The sequence below is a fragment of the Microtus pennsylvanicus genome, chromosome 3 (genome assembly GCF_037038515.1).
Source record: "Microtus pennsylvanicus isolate mMicPen1 chromosome 3, mMicPen1.hap1, whole genome shotgun sequence".
In the NCBI taxonomy this organism is placed as follows: domain Eukaryota; kingdom Metazoa; phylum Chordata; class Mammalia; order Rodentia; family Cricetidae; genus Microtus; species Microtus pennsylvanicus.
Window position 1 is genome coordinate 21,786,934 of NC_134581.1, and position 24,025 is coordinate 21,810,958.

Genomic DNA, 24,025 nt, shown 5'->3' on the forward strand with positions numbered 1-24,025 from the left:
CAGTGTCAAGCATTGTCAGTAAACACTGGAAACTAGAGAAGGCAGCGTTTCAGAACGAGCAAGACCCAACTGACACTCTCATTTCAGATGTCCTGCCTTCAGGACAGGGAGACAATGAATTCTACTGTTTTAAGCCACACAGTTTGGAGAACTGTGTTAGAACAGCTGGGTTAAATCAATATAGGTCCCAAGAGAGGAACTCTATCCTCCGACAGGTGCGCAGCGAGTGAGCGATCAGACTGTGAAGGATGGGGATGGCATGCTCTATGTGGGGGTTCTTGGAAACCCACCTGGAACTGACCTAGGAAAAGTGGGGGCTGAGCTGTTCTTGTTTCCTTTCTGTTGCTGTGATAAAAAAAAAACACCCTGGAAAAAGCAACTTAGGAGAAAAAAAGGAGTTTATTATAGCTTTCAAATGCGGTTACAGTTCGTTATTGTGGGAAGGTCAAGGCAGGAACTTCAGAGAGCTAGTCACATCACACCCATAGTCAACAGCAGAGAGAAATGCGTGCATTCTTGTTTATGTGCTTGATTGTTCTCTGCTCAATTTCTTCGCTCTTAAACAAAAGTTCAGCCCATTCTCTGCCTAGGGACTGCCAAGTGGACTGGGACTTATCATGTCAATTCACTTATTTAAGACTATGGCCCACGGATGTGCCCACAGACGACCCAGTGTAGGCAATTCCTCTTGCGACTGTCTTCCCAGGTCATTCCCACATTGTGTCAAGTTGCTAATGTAAGCTAACTGTTACAGGGGCACTGAGCATCAAATTTATGGCTTCAGATTTAGAGAGGTGTGTGTGTGTGTGTGTGTGTGTGTGTGTGTGTGTGTGTGTGTGTGTGTGTGTGAAGGCATCCTTGCAGAAGCATGGTCTTTCAAGTGCTATGTCCCAGTATGGTAATAATTAGGGGATTTCTCATATTTGGAAAGCCATACCCAGCACAGAGACTGGGGAAGTCTTTGCAATCCTAGCTTGCTCTTCAGAAGTTTTAAGCATTGTTAGTGATGTTGATATAGAAGCTAGGCTCCTTGTCCTAAGCAGCCAGTCTAAGAAGGGTCTCTAAGACATGTCAGAGCTTGGCCTATGGACCTTCCCAGTACAGAGCCCCTTCACCCAGAAAGTTCGTGAGTCCCTTGAGTCTCTATATGGCACAGTGTTTATCCAAGAAAAGGGAACTAGGTCCTTGGATAGACCGAGTATTTAAAAATGCAGAGGCAGGTCTATTTTGTTTTGTTTTTCCTAAAGAGCTTGATAGTCCAGAACCAGTACTGTCAAAGCTAAGCACAGTTTCCTTCCTCTGGGAAAACAGAATTCAAATGCCTGAAGCCATAGTGGAGGCTCTCAGCTGGCTGGTTAACCAGCACTGAGGTAGAAGAGAGAGGGAGGAAAACCTGGAGCACTGATCAAAGACTCCGCTGCAATCATTGCTGGCGCCTCAGCTGCAGGGGGATATGCAGGATTTTAGACCTGAAGACTTCATTGTAATCCTCCCACAGAGCATTGGGGGTAAACCGTTTCCTGGGTGAGATTGCAGCGAAAGCATCCACATAGACTTCTACTAATTCTGCTCTCTTAGAGAAGACGTGCCATCTGAGTATTTGATAAAAAGGAAAAAAAAAAAACTAAGGCATAGCGAGAACTTCAGGTTCAAAGCTGTGGATTCTGCTCGCCAGGCCAAGCTGCTCACCTCTCCTCGTGGTTGGCTCTCATCTTGGCTAGCGGCAGACTTTCCCCCAGCTTTTTACACAGTTAGCAACAACTCTCTTTTCAAAGGACTCTGTAAAGTCACTTTATTCTCTTGTGGCCAAGGAGCCAAAGAGTATAGAGAAAGGAGGGGAGGGGGCTCAAGAGACAAGGGCCAAGGTGACCTCCTACTCATAAAGTCTCTGGGAGTTTTCTAATAAAATACAAAGCCAGCATCCTCAGATGTCTGGAGCTGACCCCGGCAGACCCACACAGTGCTGTTCCAAGCCAGAAGGGATGAGAGCAGCTCTCTCGGTCCTCACAGAGGCTGGGAGGGGTGCATGTTTGGAGCATAAACCACAGGGTTCTGGCCACACCTTAGCCAGGAATGGTCCTAGAGCCCTGCCTGTGGGCCTCACCACTTTTGAAGGCTTCCGCGTGGGGGAATAGTTTGGCTGTTTCACATGCTATGGTTCTATTACCTTTAAATTAAAATAAGTTACTTATGATATTCTTAGTCTATAATAATTAATACTATTCAAAATTTATTTTAGTAAGAGAGTAGGTTCAATCATTTAAAACACATCACTTGATCTTTGTCTTTGCTGGGCTTGTGTGTGTGTGTGTGTGTGTGTGTGTGTGTGTGTGTGTGTGTTAACTTTTGATACTCATTACCCTGATCATTTTCTTCAGTAATGAACACCTGAGCTCATTTTTTTTTCATTTTATATTTTCAAAACACTTCAAATCATGTGACGCAACAAATCCCAACATTGCTAACAAGAGACAATTCACTGTAGATCTAAGAATAGGTAGTTCTCAAAGGGGTATGGGGACCCCCCCTCTGAAGTTCTAAGAACATAGCTGGATATTGAGTCAGAAAACATGGCTTGAGTGCTGGGACTCCCACTGGTAAGTAGGGTGGATTTACACTAATTCTCTGAGACTCTACTCCATTATGTGTCAAAAGGAAAAAAATAATGTATTATACCTGGTCTGTATAATGCAGTCATTGCAAAGATCAGAGGAGAAGCAGGTTTGTGTGCTTTCTTGACACCTAAAGTCCTGTAGCATGTTTTAAGAAATTATTATAAAAGCTGATGAAACAGGATCATTAGTAAAGGATTTCTGATCTCAGTTAAAAACGTGGACCTGATTTGGGGGCAAAAATCAACCCCAGCAATATCAGTCATGCTAACTACAATTATAAAGCTAAATACAATTATCAACACGCTCGATTGTTTCCTTTAGCTAATCATGCGAGTGTGAATGTTCACATAGAAAGTTTTCCCAAACGTGTATGGCAGTGAGATGGCAAAACCCAGCTCTGCTGCTAACACACCGTGTGACAGACCAGGTAGGGTATCTACTCCCTGGGCCTCAGTTTTCTAATCTGTGAAGTGGTAAGAGAACACATGGGCGGTAGTAGTGGTGCACGCCTTTAATCCCAGCACTCGGGAGGCAGAGGCAGGCGGATCTCTGTGAGTTCGAGGCCAGCCTGCGCTACACAGAGAAACCCTGTCTTGGGGGGAAAAGAACCTAATTATTACTGTGAAAAGTACATGAATATCTGGATGTTAAATATGCGGTGCGCTCAGCAGAGAGGTGGTGCACGGTGGATGGCAGATCAGTGTCCGTCTGGGCTCACCTCCCCCAGCGGGCCTTCCTCGAGGAATGGCAATACACACAGCCTGTTCTCCAGTATCTTTCCTCAGTGCAGATTTAGTCATCAGGGATTAGCAAATGACCACAGGGTACCAAGACAGTGTCATGTTTTCATGTCGTCTTTTTCAGAGTTTGTTCCTAAAGCATGTACAGCCAAGCTTTCTTACCATCAAAGAATAAGCTTTCGCATAATGAGAAGACCTAGAGAAAAGAGCAGGACACTGGTCACAGGCCTTTATTTAGGGCTAAGATAAGCAAGGTTAGTGGATTCCAGACTCACCTCACTGTCCATTCTGATATTCTGTGAAGCAGAGGACATGGGACACATGTTTGTTTGTGTTACTGAAAGAGCCTATAACCTGCGTTGGAATTTACTTTGGACCAAACTGATGCCTATGGGATGTTCATACCCTCAGGACCTAGATTTCCAAGGAGAGGCAAAAGAAAAAAAAACTGAGGTGCTTAAGGTTCAGAGACTCCCCAGACTGGTGGACTCTCAGGTGCACAGGTGGCCTGGGCTGTTGCTATTAGATCATGAGTCTTCATTAGACCTAAATGTTCTCTCCCAAATGTACTTTCTCCCCATAGCTTCCGTTATTTCGCTGTACATTTTCGCAGAAAATGAGGTTTATGTGAAATGTGTGTATGACCGTCTAGCAGAAATGCCCATGATAGGAAATTAGAGTCTGATCAGGCGCCTTCAGCAAGCTTGCACTCTATCTCAGCACATTACAGTTGCACCGTCAATATGGCCATCTGAAGCAGGAAAAAGAGCTTTCAGGAAGATTGAAACTAAATGATCATGTTCAAACATCTGCCCGAGTAAAGACTATGGGAAACGTGAGTCTGTCCACCTGTGAGATGTGGCCAGTGCTCTCTCAGTGTGATAGCATTTAACAGAATGGGACTGGCCGTGATGCTGGTGTCAAGATCTACCCAGGGCCCAGATTCTAACCTGAGTAACAGCACCCCCACCCCACCTGCTGTAGGACCCAGACTTCTAACCTGAGTAACAGCACCCCCACCCCAGCTGCTGTAGGACCCAGATCCTAACCTGAGAAACAGCACCCCCAACCCAGCTGCTGTAGGACCCAGATCCTAACCTGAGTAACAGCACCCCCACCCCAGCTGCTGTAGGACCCAGACCTGAGTAACAGCACCCCCCAATACACACCTGCTGGTGATAGCGTATCTTCACTGAAGGTGTCTTCCCAAAAAGGCTTTTGCTGCTGTCGCGAGTCAGTTTCTGAGGTTAATATTTCTGCCCCCTGTCGTACTTTCACTGGGCATCGAAGAGATTCCACAGACTATGTTCACTGTCAGTGGATTTTTAATCTGATTCCCGGGACATTTCCGCCCTTAACTTTAGGAGCTTCAAAGAAGATGCTCTATTGCATTTTATTTATTGTCTACATTTGAAGCCATAGAATTGTCTTGGGAATCTCCTCCTTTGGTCTTTACAACACAACTCAAAAGGAAATGTCACTGTTTGGTAAAAAATAATTCCTTAAAATACATCTTCAACTGGCAAGGGACTTTTAGAAAACTTTTTGTTCAGATCAGTTTTTTAGTGACTAAGAAGTTTGCATCATGGCAAGGTTTTAATTTTGTTGGGACCACCCTTTACTACTGGTAAATAGTCTCTAAGTCTGCTGTCTAACAGAGGTTACTTTTAATTTTTATGTCTCTTTAGCCTCTTCTAATCTGAAATCTTTTCCCTGTGTTTCTTTGTCTGTTATGACATTGTGACAATGACTTTTGTATTTTGAAACAAGGTTTCTCTGTAGCTTTGGTGCCCTTCCTGGTTCCAGGACATTGATATTTTTAAAGCACACTGTTGACTGAGGTTTCTGTTGGGCCCAGTTCCTGCAGTTGTTAAGTCCCAAAGAAATTACACAGAGGTCTATATCAATTATAAACTGATTGACCTAGTATCTCAGGCTTCTTGTTAACTCTTATAACTTATATTAGCCCATAATTCTTGTCTATGTTAGCCATGTGGCTTGGTACCTTTTTTGGTGAGGCAGTCACATCTTGCTTGCTCTGTGTCTGGCGTCCTCTGTGTCTGGGTGATGATTGCAGATTGAATCTTTCCTGTTCCCAGGATTCTGCTGTTCTCATTGTCCCACCTCTACTTCCTACCTGGTTGTCCCACCTCTACTTCGTGCCTGGCTACTGACCAGTCAGCATTTTATTAAAATACAATTGACAGGGTACAGACCATTGTCCCACAGCAGCACACAGTCACTTTTTTAAATGAAACACTTGTTCTTTGGGGTTTATCTGACATCTCTTATGGTTCCATTTTCTATGTTCTTGGCCATCATTCTATTCCAGCAATGTTGTGTCCTCCCTCTTTTATTGTATCTGGAGACATGTGATATCTGCCTGTCCTTCATTGGTGTTGCTAATTTTGATCAGTTGTTCAAGGTTCTGTCTAATTCACCAATGTTTAGTTATACATTGTTCATATTGTATTTTTTTCTGTCAGAAGATATTATTAGGTCACATTGATATCCTGCTTCTCATCAAAAAATTTCCACCAATCTTAATATCCTTTGATAAATGTCATTGGACTCAATTTTTAATATTGAGTGAACATTATCTTTTAAAAAACCACTATATAACCAGTCAGTACTGATAAGGAAATATTTGGATAGTTCAGAATATTAAACAAATGCTCCCCTTTTTCCTTTGGAAATTCAACCTAACAATATTCTGATGGCCATCATCTTGATTTGTTGCTTGGGAAGTCGTGGAAAGACTTTTGATAACACCTTGATTATTCTCATGTGTTCTCATGCTTTTGATCCTTGTTCTGAGCTATGATTCTTAAGTCTTGAGCTTATCCCAATCTTTACATTCTGCTCTCACCTTTTGTGTAAATTCGTATATCAGTTAGTGACTTACCTGGGGATGGAAATGACAAGATGAGGTGACAACCAGACATGCTTCTCTTTACTGTTGGGTCCTCTCTTCCTGCTTCTCTGCTTTCAAGCTACTCTATCCAAAGCTGGGATACTCTGTTGCCCTTCTCTCTTTGTGTCACTCAACCTTTGCAACAACCAGTATAATATAGCCCTTGAAGACCCATAAAGGTGAAAATGTGGTCTTAAATGATTCTGGAATGTTCTGATGGGATACAAAGAAACTCCAGGGTGAACAAAGCCATTAGGAATTGTCTTCTGGGTGCTGGGTCCCTGAAATACAGTGAGTAGGAGTCCTCAGGTTCACATTCTCCTCTGGAGGAGATGTTGGAGTTCTCACAGAAGGTGTTGCTGCTGCACACAGCCTAGGAAGACCTCTCAACAGTTGGGAAGTCTCCATGTCTGATGAGCCACCAGGAGCACCCTGGAAAGAGCAAATCCAGGGCTGGAAAGAGCAGATAACAAAGAGTCTCTTCTTCCCACTGTGAAAATTTCAGATGCCTTTGGGTCAGCTGTGTGTGAACCCATCCTGGGTTCACCTGTGGTCCACAGAGGACATGTAATTATAGTTTGGTGTGATTTTTTTCCTAACTGCCATGTGTGAGTGTGTGTGCAAATATTTATTTGTATATTTATGATCTCTAAAATGGTTTTACATTATATACATTGGCCGATTCATTGGGAGTTTTTGTTATTAACATGTTATTAATTATGTGTCTAGACCACAACCTTTCTCTGGCTGCTTCTGTTAATGATCGAAGCAATCTGGAGCTTAGTTTTTTAAGAAATAGGAAGCAGATCCTAAGGGGGATCATAAAGTTGAGACCAATCAGTGGGGACGTTTAAGTAGTATTATCAATGTCAGTATTGCTGGGAAGATCAACATAATGAGACAGCCTTCAAAACCCAGCCCTGCCTCCCCTGTGTTCTCAGAACTGCACTATATTCTGATGCCCTTCCCCAACCTATCCAGGAGCTAAAAAAAGCCATCACCTATTTCTCCCAGGGTTCTTGATCAGCCACTGTACTCTCTTCTCCCTGAAGCTGACTTGACTTCCTCTTCTAACAAAATACTCACGAATTTTTGTGTGCTGCTCAGTAAATGTCTGTGGAATTGACCGAGGAAGTAAAGTGTGGTAAATATCACAGGAGATTTGAGAAGCTAAGTAGAATAGCTAATGTAGAATGAAACAGAAGCCCATGGACCCTAGGTGCATTGTGTCTGCCCCAAAGGCTTCTGGATATTTAACAATGGAAGAAACACTAGTTTCTGTTATCCAACTCTGATGGCTGTTATAACCAGACCCTTTCATCAGACTTTTGATTAACGAAACGCACATACTTCCTGTCCCACATCTGGGAAGAAAGTAATCCCACAGTTGCAGCAAAAGAGGCTCAGTAGTTCAACTAGGAAGACAAGTCTTTGTAAAGAAAGGAATCAGAAGTCTTCAGGATGCTATGTTTTTAAACCATTACAGTTTTAATTAAACATGCATTTAAGGTTACAAAAAATAGACAAAACCTTGCCTTCTTCTCCACAACTCTTAAAAGTGGTTAGTGTCAGTGCTTTTGATATGGCTCCTTCCTAACTATAGTGTGTGGGCTTGTGTGTGTGGAGAGAGGATGGTGTGTGTGTGTGTGTGTGTGTGTGTGTGTGTGTGTGTGTATACAATCCCTTAAAATTTAAATCATCCTCCCCTTGCTGGTTGTGAACATTCTTTGTCATTTATCCATGTATTATGAATATGCTTTATGCTCAAGGAGATTGCTTTTTGCTGTCTCTGCAGTTTCGTCTTCTGGCTTTCACTGGTACCTTTATATAAATGTGTTGCATTTGTTTAACGATGTAGAGAGATGTGGTGCTTTGCCTGCCTAAGGTACCTGATTGGTCTAATAAAAAAAAAAAACTGTACAGCCAATAGTTAGGAAGTAGGGGCTTAGGCAGGGCTGGAAGGCAGGGAGAATTAAGTAGGAGGAGGAATCTAGGCTTGAGAAGGAGAAAACGGGAGATAGAAAGGGAGACGTCCGGGCCAGCCAGGCAGGCAGTTGCCAGCCAGCCAGACTCAAGAGGAGCAGGAAAAGTAGGACATACAGAACGAAAGGGTAAAAAGCCCTGAGGCAACATGTAGATGAAGAGAAACAGGTTAATTTAAGTTAAAAAAAAAACTACCAAGAAACAAGCCTAAACTAAGACTGAACATTCATAATTAATAATAAGTTTCCTTATCATGATTTGGGAGCTGGTCGGTGGCTCAAAAGAAATCCTGCCACATAGATGCCTCTATACACACTCATGTCAACCATTCTGTGGAGTAATCTAAGCAAACTTGCTGGTCTAATCATTTCTGCACATTTACCAGAGAATAAGAAGTCTAGTGAAATGCTGTCTTCTAGACATGACATGGCTCTAACACTCATGAACTCATGGCGCTGGTGACTATCTGGATAAGATCAAGCCCATCAACCTTCCAGCACTGATGGGAGAGGGGCATATGAGGTCCCACCCTCCTCTGAAGAACTCTTGGCAGATAATGGTGCTGAGAGCTGTGGAGTCATTTTTCTTCATGGGTGTAGGCACCAGTGAGTTCCTGTAATCCAGTAAATAGCTTCAAACCCATATATAGGCAAGTAACACTAATCAAACCTATTGGATTATTAAAAACAATAAACAAGAGGGATATACATTAGGAAAAAAAGGGTTTAGGATAGTTGGAGGGAGTTAGAGAGGAATAGGATATATGAAATTATCAAAAATAAGTAAAACTTATTTTAAAACTTTTTGCACATTTAAAATTGAAGGATTCAAATGTAAAGAATATTTACAAAAGAAATACAAACACCTATATAGGTTTTAGTCCATTTCTCTTTGTCGTGTTTGTGCATGTGTGCACATGTATGCTTGTGCGCATGTGTGTTTGTGTGAGTGTACATGCATGCCTGTGTGCGCATGTGTGTGTGTGTGTGTTTTGTTGAGAACCTCAGACCTCACACAATAAATATGTGATACAAACTAGGTACTCTTCACTGAGCTATGTCTTAGGCACACTCCCCTATTGGGACTTTTATTTGCTTGTTTGTTTGTTTTAAACTGGGTCACTAAGTTCCCCAGACTAGACTAGTCTTGAACTTGGGATATTCCTGCTTCATCCTCCTGAAGAACTAAGGATCGAAGGCCTGTGCCCTTGGTCCCAGCTCCCTCTCTTTATTATTTTCACTCCCATTCTAATTTTGTGAAATACTTCCCCCCCATGCCCACGCATATTTTTTAGTACTGGGGATGGAACCCAGAGTCTCTGGCATTCAATACATCCTAGGCAAATGCTGTTCCTTGATCTATATCCCAACCCTTTTCTGAACTCTTAGTCAGTGTATTACATATATTATAACTCTTTACTCCTGGATATTTCCCTATGTATTATTTCCATATTACGGATAAGGATATATTCAAATATTCCTCTGGCATTTCCCCTACTTAATAATTTAACACAGATAAAATACTCTTATCTAATCTGTTATCCATATTTTCATTTAACTTACCTCACCAATGTCTTCCTATGCATTTTTCCCCCTTGTACTGGGATCAGATATGTCCTTAGTTCACATTGACTTCTTCTCCAATCAGGAATGCTTTCACGATGTTGTTTTTTAATGCTACTAATGTTTTAAATAGTATTTTAAAGAATATCATTTATGTATTTTATTTATTACTGTGTGCATGAATGCCCTGGTATATGTGTGGCGGTCAGAGGATAATTTTAGGGAATCGGTTCACTCCCAGGACTGAACTGACTCCTTGGGTTTGGCAGTGAAGTGCCTTTACCCTCTGAACCAACTTCTTGGCCCTCATTTGTGTATTTTTAATGGGATCTCCTTGGTTCAGGTTCGCCTTATAGCTTCTCGTGATGGGATTTAGGTTATTCCTTATATAGTATGCAGATGAAGTGTGTCTCTCAGGGCGTTGCATCTGTACCTAGTAGCCATCCTACAGATTTGCAGATTTTAAATCTAGCTAGAAGTTCATTTTCCAAATCCTTTTGCCATGGTTGTGATAAGCCCGTTTCCAATCCCCCTTCTTCACCCAGGGCACCATTGATCCCCTTCACTTATTCTCAACCTGCACATCGAGTGTGTTAATTCTTTATAGGGGGGTAAGGAGGGAGGGTGAGAGGGAGCGATTTTTGGAGACAGTCGGGGCTCTACAGTCTGAGAATGTAATGCAGAACCCATTCTGTTTCTTCCCTTGTATGAGTCAAAAACTGCTACTCCCCCTCCACACATAGGAACACATGTCTGCATTTATCTTCCCTTCCTTCCCATTATCCAAACACAGCGTAGGAGGGGAGGTTTCAGTGCCCCCACCACCTTTCAGCAGGTATGTACCCTGGGTAGCTCCATTGCCAGGGTCTATAAATCAAGAATCAGAATATCTGATTCAGTTCACAGCACTGGCGTGGAAGACATCCAGGAAGAAGCTGGCCTCCCTAGGTGGCCTTGGGCATGCCTCCACCCCATTCTCCCCAGCCATTGCTCACTGCCTGTAGAGGAAGACAGGAGACTCAGGGAATAGGGGTCCTGCTGGGAGGCAGGTGGAGCAGCCTCAGTAGCACACTTGCTGGCTCTTCTGCCAGCACCAGCTAACAGCTCCTCGTGCACCCCTTGGAGATAATTAACCATTATTATCCCCATTGGCAGGTGGAGACAGTAAGATGGAGCGGTTAAGTGACTTGGTTATAACTGCTGGTTTGTTTGAGGGAGAAGCCATGCCAAGAAGGGGCTGCTGCTCAGGAGGCCAGAATAAGCTGTCTAGTGTGAACGATTGTTTCCGATCAGCTTTTGGGGTAGAAATAAAAAAGGAGATTCGAGGCGTGGTTTGTGGACGTTGGTAAGGCGTCAGAGAATGCAATGCGAATAAAAATAGACCTACTTTTCCTGTCAATGTAAGTTATTATCAGCCCACCTCAGTTGCTTATATTCCATGAATAGGAGGGAAAATACTAGAGGCCATAGTTACCTTGGTAAGGCCAGCAGATCAGACTCTACAGTTTTCAGCAAGGCTGGGCAGAAGTCTCTAGGATGTAGAGCAGAGGCAAGTCTGTATCTTAGATCCCTTGTTTTTTCGAGAGCAGTGGTTCTCAATCTTATGCTGTGACCCTTTAATATAGTTCCTCATGTTGTGGTGACCCCCAACCATAAAATTATTTTGTTGCTACTTTATAACTGTAATTTTAGAATTATAATGTAAATATCAGATATGAGACCCCGGGGGGGCACAATCCCACAGGTTGAGAACCACTAATCTAGAGGCAGAGAAGCCGCCAGCTCTCCTGCTCACAATCAGACAGAAGCCCTGCCAACTGCGGGGCTGTAGGAAGGGCAGTCAAGTGATAGACAGCAGAAAGACCCAGTGCCCTCCTCGCACAGAAGTAGAAATGGAATAGAATGGGAGGGGGTGACAAGTGTTGTCAGGGAAACACAGATCTGGAGGTAGGAGGATGTAGCAAGAGCTCCCAAGAAGCTGTGGACAAGTTGAGGTTTGGAGGTGCAACAAATGGTCTGTCTGCAGATAGTGATGGGCTGTAGCTGCTTCCAGGGGGCTGGAGCTGGGGAAAGCAGCAGGGAGCAAATGGGTTAGTTGAGCTCCAGGAATAAGCTCAAGTCCCTGCAGGTTCCGAGAAGCAGTGATGACGGTGGCTATGACTTCCGGGTGAGCGGAAAACCTCTTTTCAACCTTGCCTGTTCCCTGCTTCCTGATTCTCCACTCCCGCCTGCCATCTAAAGGGCCTAGAGGCTCATGGTCCCTGACCACTAAATGAAGGTGTTTGGTTTCCATAGCAGGGGAATCCAGACCTGCTTACTAGATCCCTGATGGATGTCTAGATCCCTCCCTGGGTTATCAGCAAACATTCTATCTGTGAAGGCAAAACGCAGAGAATCTAGATCCATTTCATCCCGTTCACCCAAGATGGCCCTTCAGAATCACTGACAGCACGCCCAGCTTTAGGGTCCCATGCAGAAGAGCACCTGCCTACATCACCATCCCTGAGCCCACATTGCTGGCTTCCCTGGACGGTGCCCTCTTCAGGGCAGAAGCCACGTTTCTTCCTCTGTTCTACTGATCCAGGCCAGCAGGAAGGCAGTAGTAACCTATGTGCTTGTCAAATGAATGGCGGCAGCTTTGGACCCGTTTACCCCTCATCTCTCCATTCTTTACTTTTAATTGTAAACTCAAGAAGTGCTGAATGATGGGAGATAATAATGATCGAGCAGCGGGGGCTGCTTTGGGGGTGGGTAATAAAAGCCAGCTGTTTTCCTGTCACTGGGCTGCAGAGAAATGGCTTCTGTTTCATCTGTTTCGTTTGGAACTGGGATTTTTTTCCGCCAGTCGGAAACGTCACCAAGTGGCCTTTCTGTTCTTCACACATGAAATACACACTATCACTCGCATATTTTTAGTTAATTTATGTCCAAATAGGCCTTTCTCTAGCTGCTGGGAAATGATGTTTGGGCTGCAATTACCTTTTGCTGCATCTTGCAGAAGGGCTTCGGCACGCACAAAGCTCAGGGGAGAGGCAGCCGGGAGCCCACCGACTGTAAATCTTTTCATTTGTAGTTATTCAAATCACATATTTTATTACTTGTATGAAATACATTGTGTCATTCATTTTGCAGGCGCAGCTAATGCTTCAAGAAAAGCTTTGAAAAACATTCTGTTTAGAAACAATTTCTTCTGCAGTCACCAAGGCCGGGTGTCTTTTTCTGGATTGTCTTTTCTCCCAGACTTCTCTTTGGCTGCTTGTGTGTGTTATTTGCAAGACAAATGAGAACACCCTCCCAGAAGCTCGCCTGTCCCAGCAGCCAGCCGCCAGCTCATTGAGTCCTTCTTCTCTGTATGTTGCATTATAATCCTTAGCAGGGAAATAAACTACAGTGTCTCTAACAAGAGCCTGACTTCTAGAATGAAGGTGGCAGCGGGGCCAGATGAGCTCCCTCCAAAGGTGGAGAGACCTTTCCCCTGCAAATTCCGGCCATCCTAGGAAGCTCCTCTTTGTCACTTAGGTTCAATTGCAATTCAACAGCCAGGAGGCGCTGTTTCCACTGGCTGTTAGGAGCTGGGAGGGAACAGAGGCCTTTAAGCAGAAACTTCCTGTCCTCGACTGATTCTTGTCTTATCTAGGGGAGAAAGAATCACTTGACTTGTTAGGCTGAGGAAAATGGATTGGTGTGCTTGCTTGCCGGTGCCTTTGAAACCGGCAATTCATTCTGAAATATTCTTCTTATTTAGCCCTTAGGCTCTTTTCAGATCTTTTGGGCCAGAGTAGCAGACTCAGGAACAGAAGGGGGGTGTGCCACATAGATGTGCTTTGGAGACAGGACCCATCTGCGCCCCAACTTGTCGACACAGGTCTGCACAGAGCTGTTTTCATGGGTGGCTGCCTCGTCCAGGCTGGTCATCTCCAGTCAGGATGGTCACTGCCCCAAGGGGTGTGTTCAATCTGCCCACTCTAGAGGGACTCTCGACATGCAAGGCAAGTTTGCCCTCTGTCCCTTTTTCAGCATCTTAAGACCATGTGAGAGTTAGTGCAGTATTAGCAAAGGCATGCCATGCACGCATAGCCACCTGTCCCCACGCCCACTACAGACATTGCTAACCAAGGCTGACACCCCCTTCTGCGGTCTCAGAGGCAACTTATGTCTACATAGAAGAACCACCTACCAGTGAGTATTTTCTAATTCAGATTCCTGTTAAACCTCCCAATCCTTGGACATCACACCCAGAAATTCTACTCAAGGAAGGTACCTGGGATTAACTGTCCCAGCTTATAAAGACGATAAAGACTTCCACTGAGCGGTTACAGAGGGCAGACAAACTTGAGAACTACTGGGCTAGGCCACCTGGACATGGAGAGGAGTGTTGGCTTTGCCTTCAGTGTTGGGTATGTCTAGCATGGCCCTCTTGGCTGAAGTTGCCACTAGGTTCGGGGACTCTGCTGCATACTAGAGAAGAGCCTTCCATGGTGTGGACCGTGGCTGGGTCTGATAAACATCTGTGAGTAGATACTGCTGGGGCCCAAGATTAATTAAGCTTTGGTATGAAGTATCAGCAGAACCCTCCCTCATTCCCGAGTCCCACCACTCTCTAATGGCAGTGTCTTGTCAGAGCTGAACTACAGCTGTGTGTAGTTCAGGCAAGGGCTCTCTGCAGTGGCTGTAAGGAAGGAGAATTTCAATAAGTAGACTTTAAATCACAGGAATTCAGTGTCTCAACTGTGCAGTCTGCAAGGCCAAGGTTCCCATTTAGTCAGGGCCAAGCTCCATCTGAAGGCCACAGAGAGGAATCTCCTCCCCTCTCATTCCGCCTGTTCCTTACGTGGTCATCCGCATCTCTGCCTCCTCCGTCTTCAAAGGTGACCACCCCTTTGTGCTGCCATACATGAGCTTGACCTTCCTATAAAGAAGCCAGCTTTACATTTAGGGACAGTTCCAATGCAGGTGACCTCATCTTAACTTGGTTATATCCCCTGGACCCTAATGTCACAATGACTGGTTAGAGGGTGGACATATCTTCTTGTGGGTGACATGATCCAACTCATAACTCTTAGTAGGTCCTTGTTTAATGATAACAATAACATGCTTCCTGGGTTATACACCTGGCCCCTTAAAATTCCCACATATTTTCTATGCTATAAACCACCTGGGGCCGTGCACTTATGAAATTCAGTTTCACTGTGTGACATTCTTGTCATATACCTATCACTCCCAAACCCTAAGAACGGTCTGCGCTCTGATTCCAGTACTCTGTGAACAAGCCTATGACCACCATGGTGGATATTCGTTAGTGCCTGGATTCCTCCACAGTCCCAAAGAGACTGTGTTTCACAGAATATGGTGGAGAGAGATATGCTGACCATGCCAGTCACCCAGAAACTTGTCTAAAATGAGGATTCATCGGAGGATGAGCCCTGAGACCAGAGTGGAGCCTAGGAAACTCCCCAATAGGCTGGATTAGAGGACAAAGGGTGTGTACTGTCCTTATCCTCATTGTGACAAGACAATGTACTGACTGGGATAAGCTTTGCTTCTTGAAGTAGAAGTTGAGTCTCGTCACTACCATGTTCCCTGGGTAGGACATGGGACAGAGTGAGTACTGTGTAAATGCCTGTCTCGTGGGACCTAATTGAAGGAAGTTGACAACTGGAAGTTGTTCCTTACCCTGGCCCCTTCCTGTGTGCCTCCTGCTCTGTTTCCTGACTGCCATGAAGTGGCTGTTCTCTCGGCTTCTCCTCACCATCAGAGATCAACAGCTCTATAGCTCTGAGCCAGAATAAACAATCCCTCTGGGAACTTGTTTCTCTCGGGTATTTGGTCACAGCAAAGAGGAACAGGACTATTATATCATTGTCTGCAAAGCACAGACCTGCGCTCTCAGCATCCCTGGGGAAGCGATTCAGGGTACTGTGCAAAGGCTGGTCCAGAGTCAAGTGTCTCTGTAGTCTTTCTCTGTCCACAGGATGCTGATTTCTTTCTAGTGAACCTATCCATTCTTCAGCACAACAAGAATTCTTTTGTGTTACCCACCATCCAATAGAGGAAGTTACCGTTCATCTGTGCCCCTTTCTGAATGCCTACAATGGAGAGTAAGAGACCTTGGCAACACATTGCAGACATGTGGATGCACTGGCCTTGGCTTCTGGTCCAGATTTCCTCTTCTAGCAGTAAGACCTTGCTGGCTTGTGCACGCCCCGCCTGCTGCAGGGTTGTCCACCTCCTTTCTCTTTGGTCCCCTCATGGGGCTGGTCAGCATCCTCTAACCTAGTAGATTTTCTGTCACATAATTGAAGACAAGTTAAGTAATCATAACCATCACTGTAATTACTGATGAGCATCAGAAATCAATGTCGCCTCTGCGGTGTTTAAAAAAATAGAAGGGAAATGCAAGATTTTCAGGAGGGCAGGCACCCACCGCATGCTTCCCTAACTTCATGTTTCCCTTTGTTTTGCCTCAGAGGTCAGTGCATCCCTGGTTTTTCAGCCAAGGAGAAACGCTAGCCATGACAAGCTGCCACTTACTTGTCCAGGGTGGCTCTTCTGGAAGGCCCAGGCACCTGCTGAGAAGGAGGGAGTCGTGGTGACAGGCCAAACTCCATGTTCAGTGAAGCCCAACAGTGCAAGGTGGCAGGAGGGCTCGAGGCTCCCCACCAGCGGTCCTGGCACTGCCGCTTTACATGCAAGAGGGAGCAACTCAACAGCTGTCGCTGACAGCCCCTGGGGTCTGCTCCAGATTTGGCAGAGGAGGACACTTCCAGACTCCCAAACCATCTCTTTGAAATTCAGAACTACTCTTTTATCCCTCACTCCTCCCCAACAAACACACACAAAAGATAAGCCCCTCCCCCGTGGACAAGATAAGCAAGCCCCAAGTCCCGTTTACTTATGGACTCTCTCTACCTAGTCTTTCTCTCAGTCTTGAACTCTCTCTCAGTCTCTCTCTCTCTCTCTCTTTCTCTCTCTCTCTCTCTGTCTCTCTCTCTCTCTCTCTCACACACACACGAACAGTCATTTCTCTCTGTCTCTCTCTCTGTCTCTCTCTCTGTCTCTCTCTCTCTCTCTTTCTCTCTCTCTCTCTCACGGTCATTTCTCTCGGTCTCTCTGTCTCTCTGTCTCTCTCTCTCTCTCTCTCTCTCTCTCTCTCTCTCTCTCTCACACACACACACACACACACACACACTCACATACACATACACTTCCCGTTCTCTCTTACCACACTTAACTCAGGTGTTGTCTACAGTATGTGTTGATGCAGGGTCTGTCATTGGTCTAGAGCTCACCAAGTAGGCTAGACTGGCCAGCCATGAGCCCCAGGCATATGCCAGTCTCCAGTATTGCTTTTACAAGCACCCACTACCACTCCTGGCCTTCTTTATATTGGTTCTGGGGATCAAACTTGGGTCCTTGTGGTTATAAGAGAAGCACTTTACTGCCCGACCTATTGCCCTGGCCGAACCCAAGTAATTTGAAAAAGCAAGCCCACTTTTTCTTTGGAGAAGCCCAGGCTATCTCATGGTGTTTCAATGGACCCTCCCTCATGGACAACATAGAACAAGGGTCTCTGTGCTACCACCTGCTGATGTTTTTATGTTTGGCAGTTATTTATTCATCTGATAAATTTTCTACCTCTCTTCCCAGTCATGGGTACCATATTGGTAAAGCCAGTAAATGCATTCATGTTCTGGGGATGGTGAGGACAGAGCATCCCTTGCAGGGCAGCCTAAACCCGTCCTCGAGACATTTGTCATGTTTCTGGCATTTGAGCTGAGGACATCTCCCACCACAAAAGCCTGCCAGAATCCCCAGGGGAAATCAGGAGTGTCTTCCTTGAAGAGCATGGGCCATGTGTTTGGGGAGGTCCAGGCCAGGCGGCCTTTCTTCCTCCCAGCCCTGGAGAGGAAACAGACAAAAATCCATTTTGCTGTCCACTGTTTCTTCTTCCCCTGTCCTGTAGATTAACCATTTAAACACCTTTGAGGCATTTCTGCCAAACTCTACCATAGATTTTGGTGATTCAAATGGATTGCAAGAGTGCCCAGTATAAAAGTTAGCTCCTACAGAAGAAGCATGAGCCCTGAGAGGAAAGAAAGTGGGCTCTGTTGCTCCCTGGTGTAGCCTGCCCTTGCCTGATTCCCTTAGTTTCAGGGATAACGGAGCCATTCACTGCCCAGGCACAGAACGGTGAGATACTGGTGTTTGGGATGATGAGTAGAGAAAGAGGATCACATTGTCCTAGGAAAGGATGTGTTTGGGTGATAGCTTGACGTAGCTCACATTAACACTAAGTCAGTTGGTGTGTGTGCAGGACAAGCCATACTTAGCGCTTTCTGTCCCACCCTCACTGCCCTCTGATTCCTTCTGAGGAATCTCTGGCCTTGGCTAGGCCAGATTGCTTGAGTTCTTTCCTGCTGTTGGTCTGGATATCCCTTCCACAGCAAGTCTGTCTGGTCAATCAACAACTTGCTCTCTAGTGAAAATACCAGTTAACACACAGGCAGTGTGGCATCAGACCTATAGGAAGAGCAGCTGCTTATGACACATGGGGGCCAAACTCTACAGGTGCTCATGACCAGGTGCTCAGAGAGGTTGGGTATTTGGCCTGGCCCCATAGGCAGAAAAAACCAGTTCTGGTGTCCAAACAGGTACCCCAATTTTCAGAACCCCTACAGCTAACCTGCATCCTTACCCTCCTCCTTTTTCAACTGCATTAAATACATTTTGAGTTTCTGGTCTGCCTCCCCACTGTCTGTGCGCCGTGATGACGTTTGTATACTCTCCAGGAAGCTACTCTCTGAGACCCCAGGTCTTCCTCAAAGAGGGCCCATAAAGAGCAGATGCTGTTTGCTCATGCGCTGGCTAAGTGATGTTTGGCAAAGACAGATTTTAGCTTTTAGGTTAGCAGTGCTGATCAGGTCTAGAGGTGAGCTAAGGGCTAAAGACAAAACCAGTTAGACACATCCAGCGTAATTCTCAAGACAAGAAAAGAGGTAAAACAAACAAACAAACAAACAAACAGATCAGCCCTTTGAGAATAGGATCTCTTATCTCCCAGATCCCGACCTCTGCTGAAGAACTGCTGGGGTGACCAGCAAGCAGACAGACCAGGACCCCTCACACCCAGTGCAGCCCAGGGCTGTAAGCAGCACGTGGAACTAGAAAAATCTTCCCTCTGGGATCGAGCACAATGCCAATAGGGGCAGAGGTACAGCTGGGGTGACTTTTTGGTAGGAGGGTCCCCAGAGCTTATGCCCCAGCTCTCCTTTAGGTTCATTGTGTTTCCTCTTGATCCAAGTCTGTGATGTTTGCATTGACATGAGACAATGACAACCATTGGGTAGCCAATCTGATGTGGTGCTAGTGAGTTTAGAACTGTTGTACTCTCTCCTCCCACCCCCTTACCTGGCACTAGTGGTAAAAATCAGTGCAGGGTATCAGGGTGGGGTGATGGAATCTCATCGTTGCCATCCCCTTCATGTGTGGAGTGCCCATGGGGCTAGTAAAGGCCCCATTGGTCCCCCAAAGCTCCTCTAAGTAGACCTCCCTCAATGTTTCTTATTTATCAGTCACGGAGTTTCTTGGTTACCCTGATTCACAGGCTGAAACAATGTAGGGTATGGTATGGAGTAAGATGTGTGCCTTTTTTTGTTTTACTTATTTGGACCAACTTTGGTTTCTCCTTCTTTAGGGAGGAAAGATCCCCGTGAGATGGACAGCTCCAGAGGCTATCGCCTACCGCAAGTTTACGTCAGCCAGCGATGTCTGGAGCTATGGGATTGTCATGTGGGAAGTCATGTCATTTGGAGAGAGACCCTACTGGGATATGTCCAATCAAGATGTAAGTATCAGCCACATCTAACTGTCGTAAACACTCATCCATGTAGACCTCATGCTGTGAGTGCCAAGGTTTCCATGTTTCTGCAACTTTTACCATCAGCTTAAAGAGAAGCAGCATAAGGAACCCTTCTTCCCTGAGAACCCAGTCTTGTTTGGCCTGTGCTAATATCAGCAAAGAAGATGCTGAGAAAGCATCCCAAGGTGGTCAACTTCAGGCAGGCTGTAGACACAGGACCCCTGTCTATGGGGAGGCCACCAACCTCCCTCCAGGCTGCACTCCACAGAGAGGATGAGAACGGAAGGAAGAAGCCACTAAAGATGCTCTAAGTAGAGACATTTGGGTGATGTTCTTTCAAATGGGAAATTTGCTTCCTAGTAAAGAACAATGAAATTTTTGAAGGTACTTGGGTCTGATAAGATTCCAATCAAAAGTCTTGCCTGGATTTTAATGCCACCTTTGACATGAGATATTTCCTCCCATATCACTCCTTTTCTGTGTTTCAAATGCCCATTCTCTGCTTGGTGCCCAGAAACTTGCAACTTGCAAAGCCTGCATGTGTGTCTCCTGTTTTCCCTTCCCACCTTCATGGGGACAGTTCTTTTCTTTCCAAGGTTCTAGACTGGAGGGGACAGGGCTGTCCCCAGTATAGATCCAATTCATTCGGCTCCTACAGTCACACTGTAAGCACGTCTATGCCTCGGTGGCCTCTGAGGCACTCTTCAGCTTGTGAAAGCTGCCCCCAGACAGTCTTTATGGGTTTTCTCAGAAGACAGAGAACGGTGGTAGTTTCCCAGCAAAATTATAAGAAAAGGACCTAGGGTGATTGTGGAATGGTATTTGGTGCTGGCGTGTGCAGAGTCCTTCAGTTCAGAGCCGACGAAATGACGACGTCCTTAACCAGGTCCTGATGCCAACCGTGTGGCGACTAGGTCCTCTATTATCTGTGATTAGCCACGCCTCGCCTCTGTTCCTGTAGTGTGTCCAATCAGTAAGTGCCGGAGCTGACAGGCACTAGGCTGCTTTTATGAAATCGGCTGCGCACGGCTTCCATCTATACTGTCTAAGTGAAAACTGCTCGCCAGACAAAGCAGACCCATCTTGTCCCCACCCAGAGACCTTAATCCGATAAAGAACAATTCAGCTCACATAGAATGGATTACAAAACCAACAAGCAAGATTTGACACTTGAGATATTCTCAGGCAATGCATTCACCTGTGCTGAAAATAAATGGAGGTTTCTGACATTGGGTTTCGAGAATTCCCCAATCATTCATTCAACACAGTCAGCTCATGCTAATGGCGACCAAAACAACGCACTTGCTGATCCTCCTCTTGAAGGGTTTACAGTCCAGTGGCATATACAGAGGGTTTGGGGAGCCTTTAGGAGGAGGGAGGAAGCTTTCTGGATATTTGATGTTTGAGTAGAGACTCAGAGGGAATATGAACATCTGCAAAATAGTCAATAATTCTCATTTTGTTATATTTTTCCAAAATAAAGCCTCTAAGCCTTGTCCCAAGTGCTATTCTGCTCCTAATGGGCACAGGAGGTGACATCATGCTCATTCAGAAAGCCCCTGGGACCTGGCCTGGGGGAGAGTCAGGAGGGGCTCCCTGAGGCTGGGCTACAGTCACACTCATCAGAAAGCAGGGAGGTGGCGGTGGTGAAGGATTTTACAGATGACAATTGAAAAGGCTTGAAGGAAGAGAATTGCAGAGGCAAGTCGGAGTGCTGGTAATTGGGCTTCTGGAGCCCAGGAAGGTCTTTGAACATGTACAGAGAGTTTGTCAGCCAGAGAGAGCAGCTTGGAACTTCTGCTGCTTGGATCTGATTGACAGAGATAATGAGAGTGACATTGTCTGTGGAGAGGAGCTGCAGTTTCACTGAAACATCAGAGCTCAACTTAACCCACTGTGCCCTGGTTCCTGTGCTGCACTCCGCTCCTCCACTTCACTCTTCCCAGTTCAGGGTCGAGTAGGTACTGCCTGCCTCTGGCTCGCTAACAGGAAATGGGATTTCGGGCACAGCCAAGAACTCAAGTCAGAATTTGAGGGAAGGACTTCGCTCACTTTCCAGAGAGGCTACAGTCCCCTCATATAACACCAGAAAATGCTTGAGACTTCCTACAGGCTCCTGTGTCCAACCAACCTCACACCCACCATCTCTGGGCTCATGTACATACAGCAAATCCCTCTCCGAGCTCAACATTTTGGTTAGGCCCTAAGGTGTTTAGTCACACTGGACTGCAGACTGCATAGTGGACTCAGACTAAATTGCCTAGACTGTTTCTCACATCCACCCCAACACCTCCCTCTGTCTTCCCCCTTGAAGTGCTGTCTGATCTTGCTCTAATATCCACCCTTTTGAGACAGGGTTTCTCTGTATAGCCCTAGCTGTCTTGGAACTCACTCTGCTCTATAGACCAGTCTGACCTTGAACTCCTCTCTTCTTAATATTCATAGACCTCACCCTGCTATGAGCCAAGGAAGGGACTTAGAAGTCCTCCCAATAGATCTTCATTCCTGTTAGGTAAAATATCCCAGGCCCTGGCCTTAGGCCAAGTCTTCCCATACAATCCAAATGGCCTCTTGTATTTGTCACAGTCAGACATGTGAGCTAAGTGTGTCTCCATACCACTCTCCATATCTGTAAATGAGATGAGGCAGGGTGGCAGAGAATCATCCCCAAGTCCTAATAGAGGTCTAGCAATGTGTTTGATCTAAGAGTACTGTAATAATAACCATGAGTTATATGCACTACACAAATTTATAGAAGTTCTAAATTTTTAAAAAGAGAATAAAATATCCCCATGAAAATCACCTCAAAGATGAGGCCCAGCAGGTGAATGCTCCCCAAATACCAGTGGATGACCAAGGCATCTTTATCCTCAAAGCTGGGAGTTGTGTGAGCCAGCTCTCCATTCCTGTAACAAATTACCCGAGAGAAATGATTTTACAAAAGAAAAGGTTTATTTTATTTTTATTTTAGGCATGTCATTCACAGTTGGTTGACTTCATGGCTTTGAGAACTTTATGAGATGGAATGTTAGGGTGGTGTGCCATGTAGCAGAGGAAGATGGTCATCAGCTAACAGAGTCGGGAAGCAAAAGAAAGGGGAAGAGAAGGCAGGCTGTCAATATCCCATTCGAGGGCATGTCTTCAGTGATGTATGCTTTCTCTAGCTAGGTGACACTTCCTGAAGTAATGTTATAGCATCTCCTTATAGCACCATAGGCTACTGAACAAGCCTTGAACATGTGGCCTTTGCAGACATATCTAAATCATAAGAAGAGTATTACAGTTTGGATGTGAAATGTCTCTCAGAGGTTCATGTGTTTTCACACTTGGTTCAAATTCTCTGCTTCCTGGTTGATACTGTGTTTCAAGCAGGTACCAAGCAACAGCTGACCTTGCTCTCTGTCTTGGCTTCCTTGCCACAGTGGACCCTAACTCCATGAACTTGTGAGCCACAATGGTTCCTCTCTGCCTTAAGTTGCTTCTGTCCACTCTCAGCCATGAGAAATGTAGCTTGTACAAAGTATAAAGACTTTACAAGCATCAGTGCTTGGGTATCAACTTGGGTAATTGCAAAAGAATCATCTAGAAGAAATATCCGATGAAGTCCCACTTTGTAAGCATACATATGGGAAGAGAGTTCCCATGGTCATCCTCTATGGGAAAAGGTGATCAACGGGATATGGCCCCAATGTATCCCTACTATGTGCTTGATGATTTCAAACATTACCTTCCTAGACTTCCCACATGGCCACTAATGGCTCCCTACTTGCTGCGAAATTGTCCACTAAGAGGTGGTGGTATTAACACCCTCCACATGATGAGGACTTGCTGTCAGTCATCTGTGCAGAGTTCAACCTGTTCCCCCGCACTGTGTCTTCTCGCCTTTCTGATGGACGAAGGTCATTGGTTAAGTAATAAAGAAACTGCTTGGCCTCATAGGTTAAAACATAGGTGGGAGGAGTAAACAGAACAGAATGCTGGGAGGAAGGGAAGTGAGCTCAGAGGCCATGCTCCCCTCTCCCGGGCAGACGCACGCGATGAAGCAAGCCGCCAGGTCAGACATGCTGAATCTTTCCTGGTAAGACCGGTGCTGCACAGTTTATTAGAGATGGGTTGATCAGGATATCAGAATTAGCCAGTAAGGGCTAGAGCTAATGGGCCAAACAGTGTTTAAATAAATACAGTTTGTGTGTTGTTATTTCGGGTAAAGCTAGCCGGTGGCAGGCGGCCAGGTGCCAGGCCCCACCGCTCCTATTACTACACCTTTCAAGCATCCTACTATGCAATTTCTCATCCAATGACTATCCCTAGATTTCATATAATAAGAAGTAGAATTTGCACCCAAGATTCAC

At 45.4% G+C, this 24,025-nt stretch overlaps 1 protein-coding gene across 1 annotated transcript in view; it reads left to right on the top strand.

Annotated features, from left to right (window-relative positions):
- The window catches only part of Ephb1 (EPH receptor B1), a 436,566-nt gene that overhangs the window by 401,893 nt on the left and 10,648 nt on the right, over positions 1–24,025 (top strand). Inside the window, exon 13 of the mRNA XM_075964864.1 lies at positions 19,509–19,658. Coding sequence (XP_075820979.1) covers positions 19,509–19,658 — 150 coding nt within the window. The remainder of the gene's footprint in view (positions 1–19,508; positions 19,659–24,025) is intronic.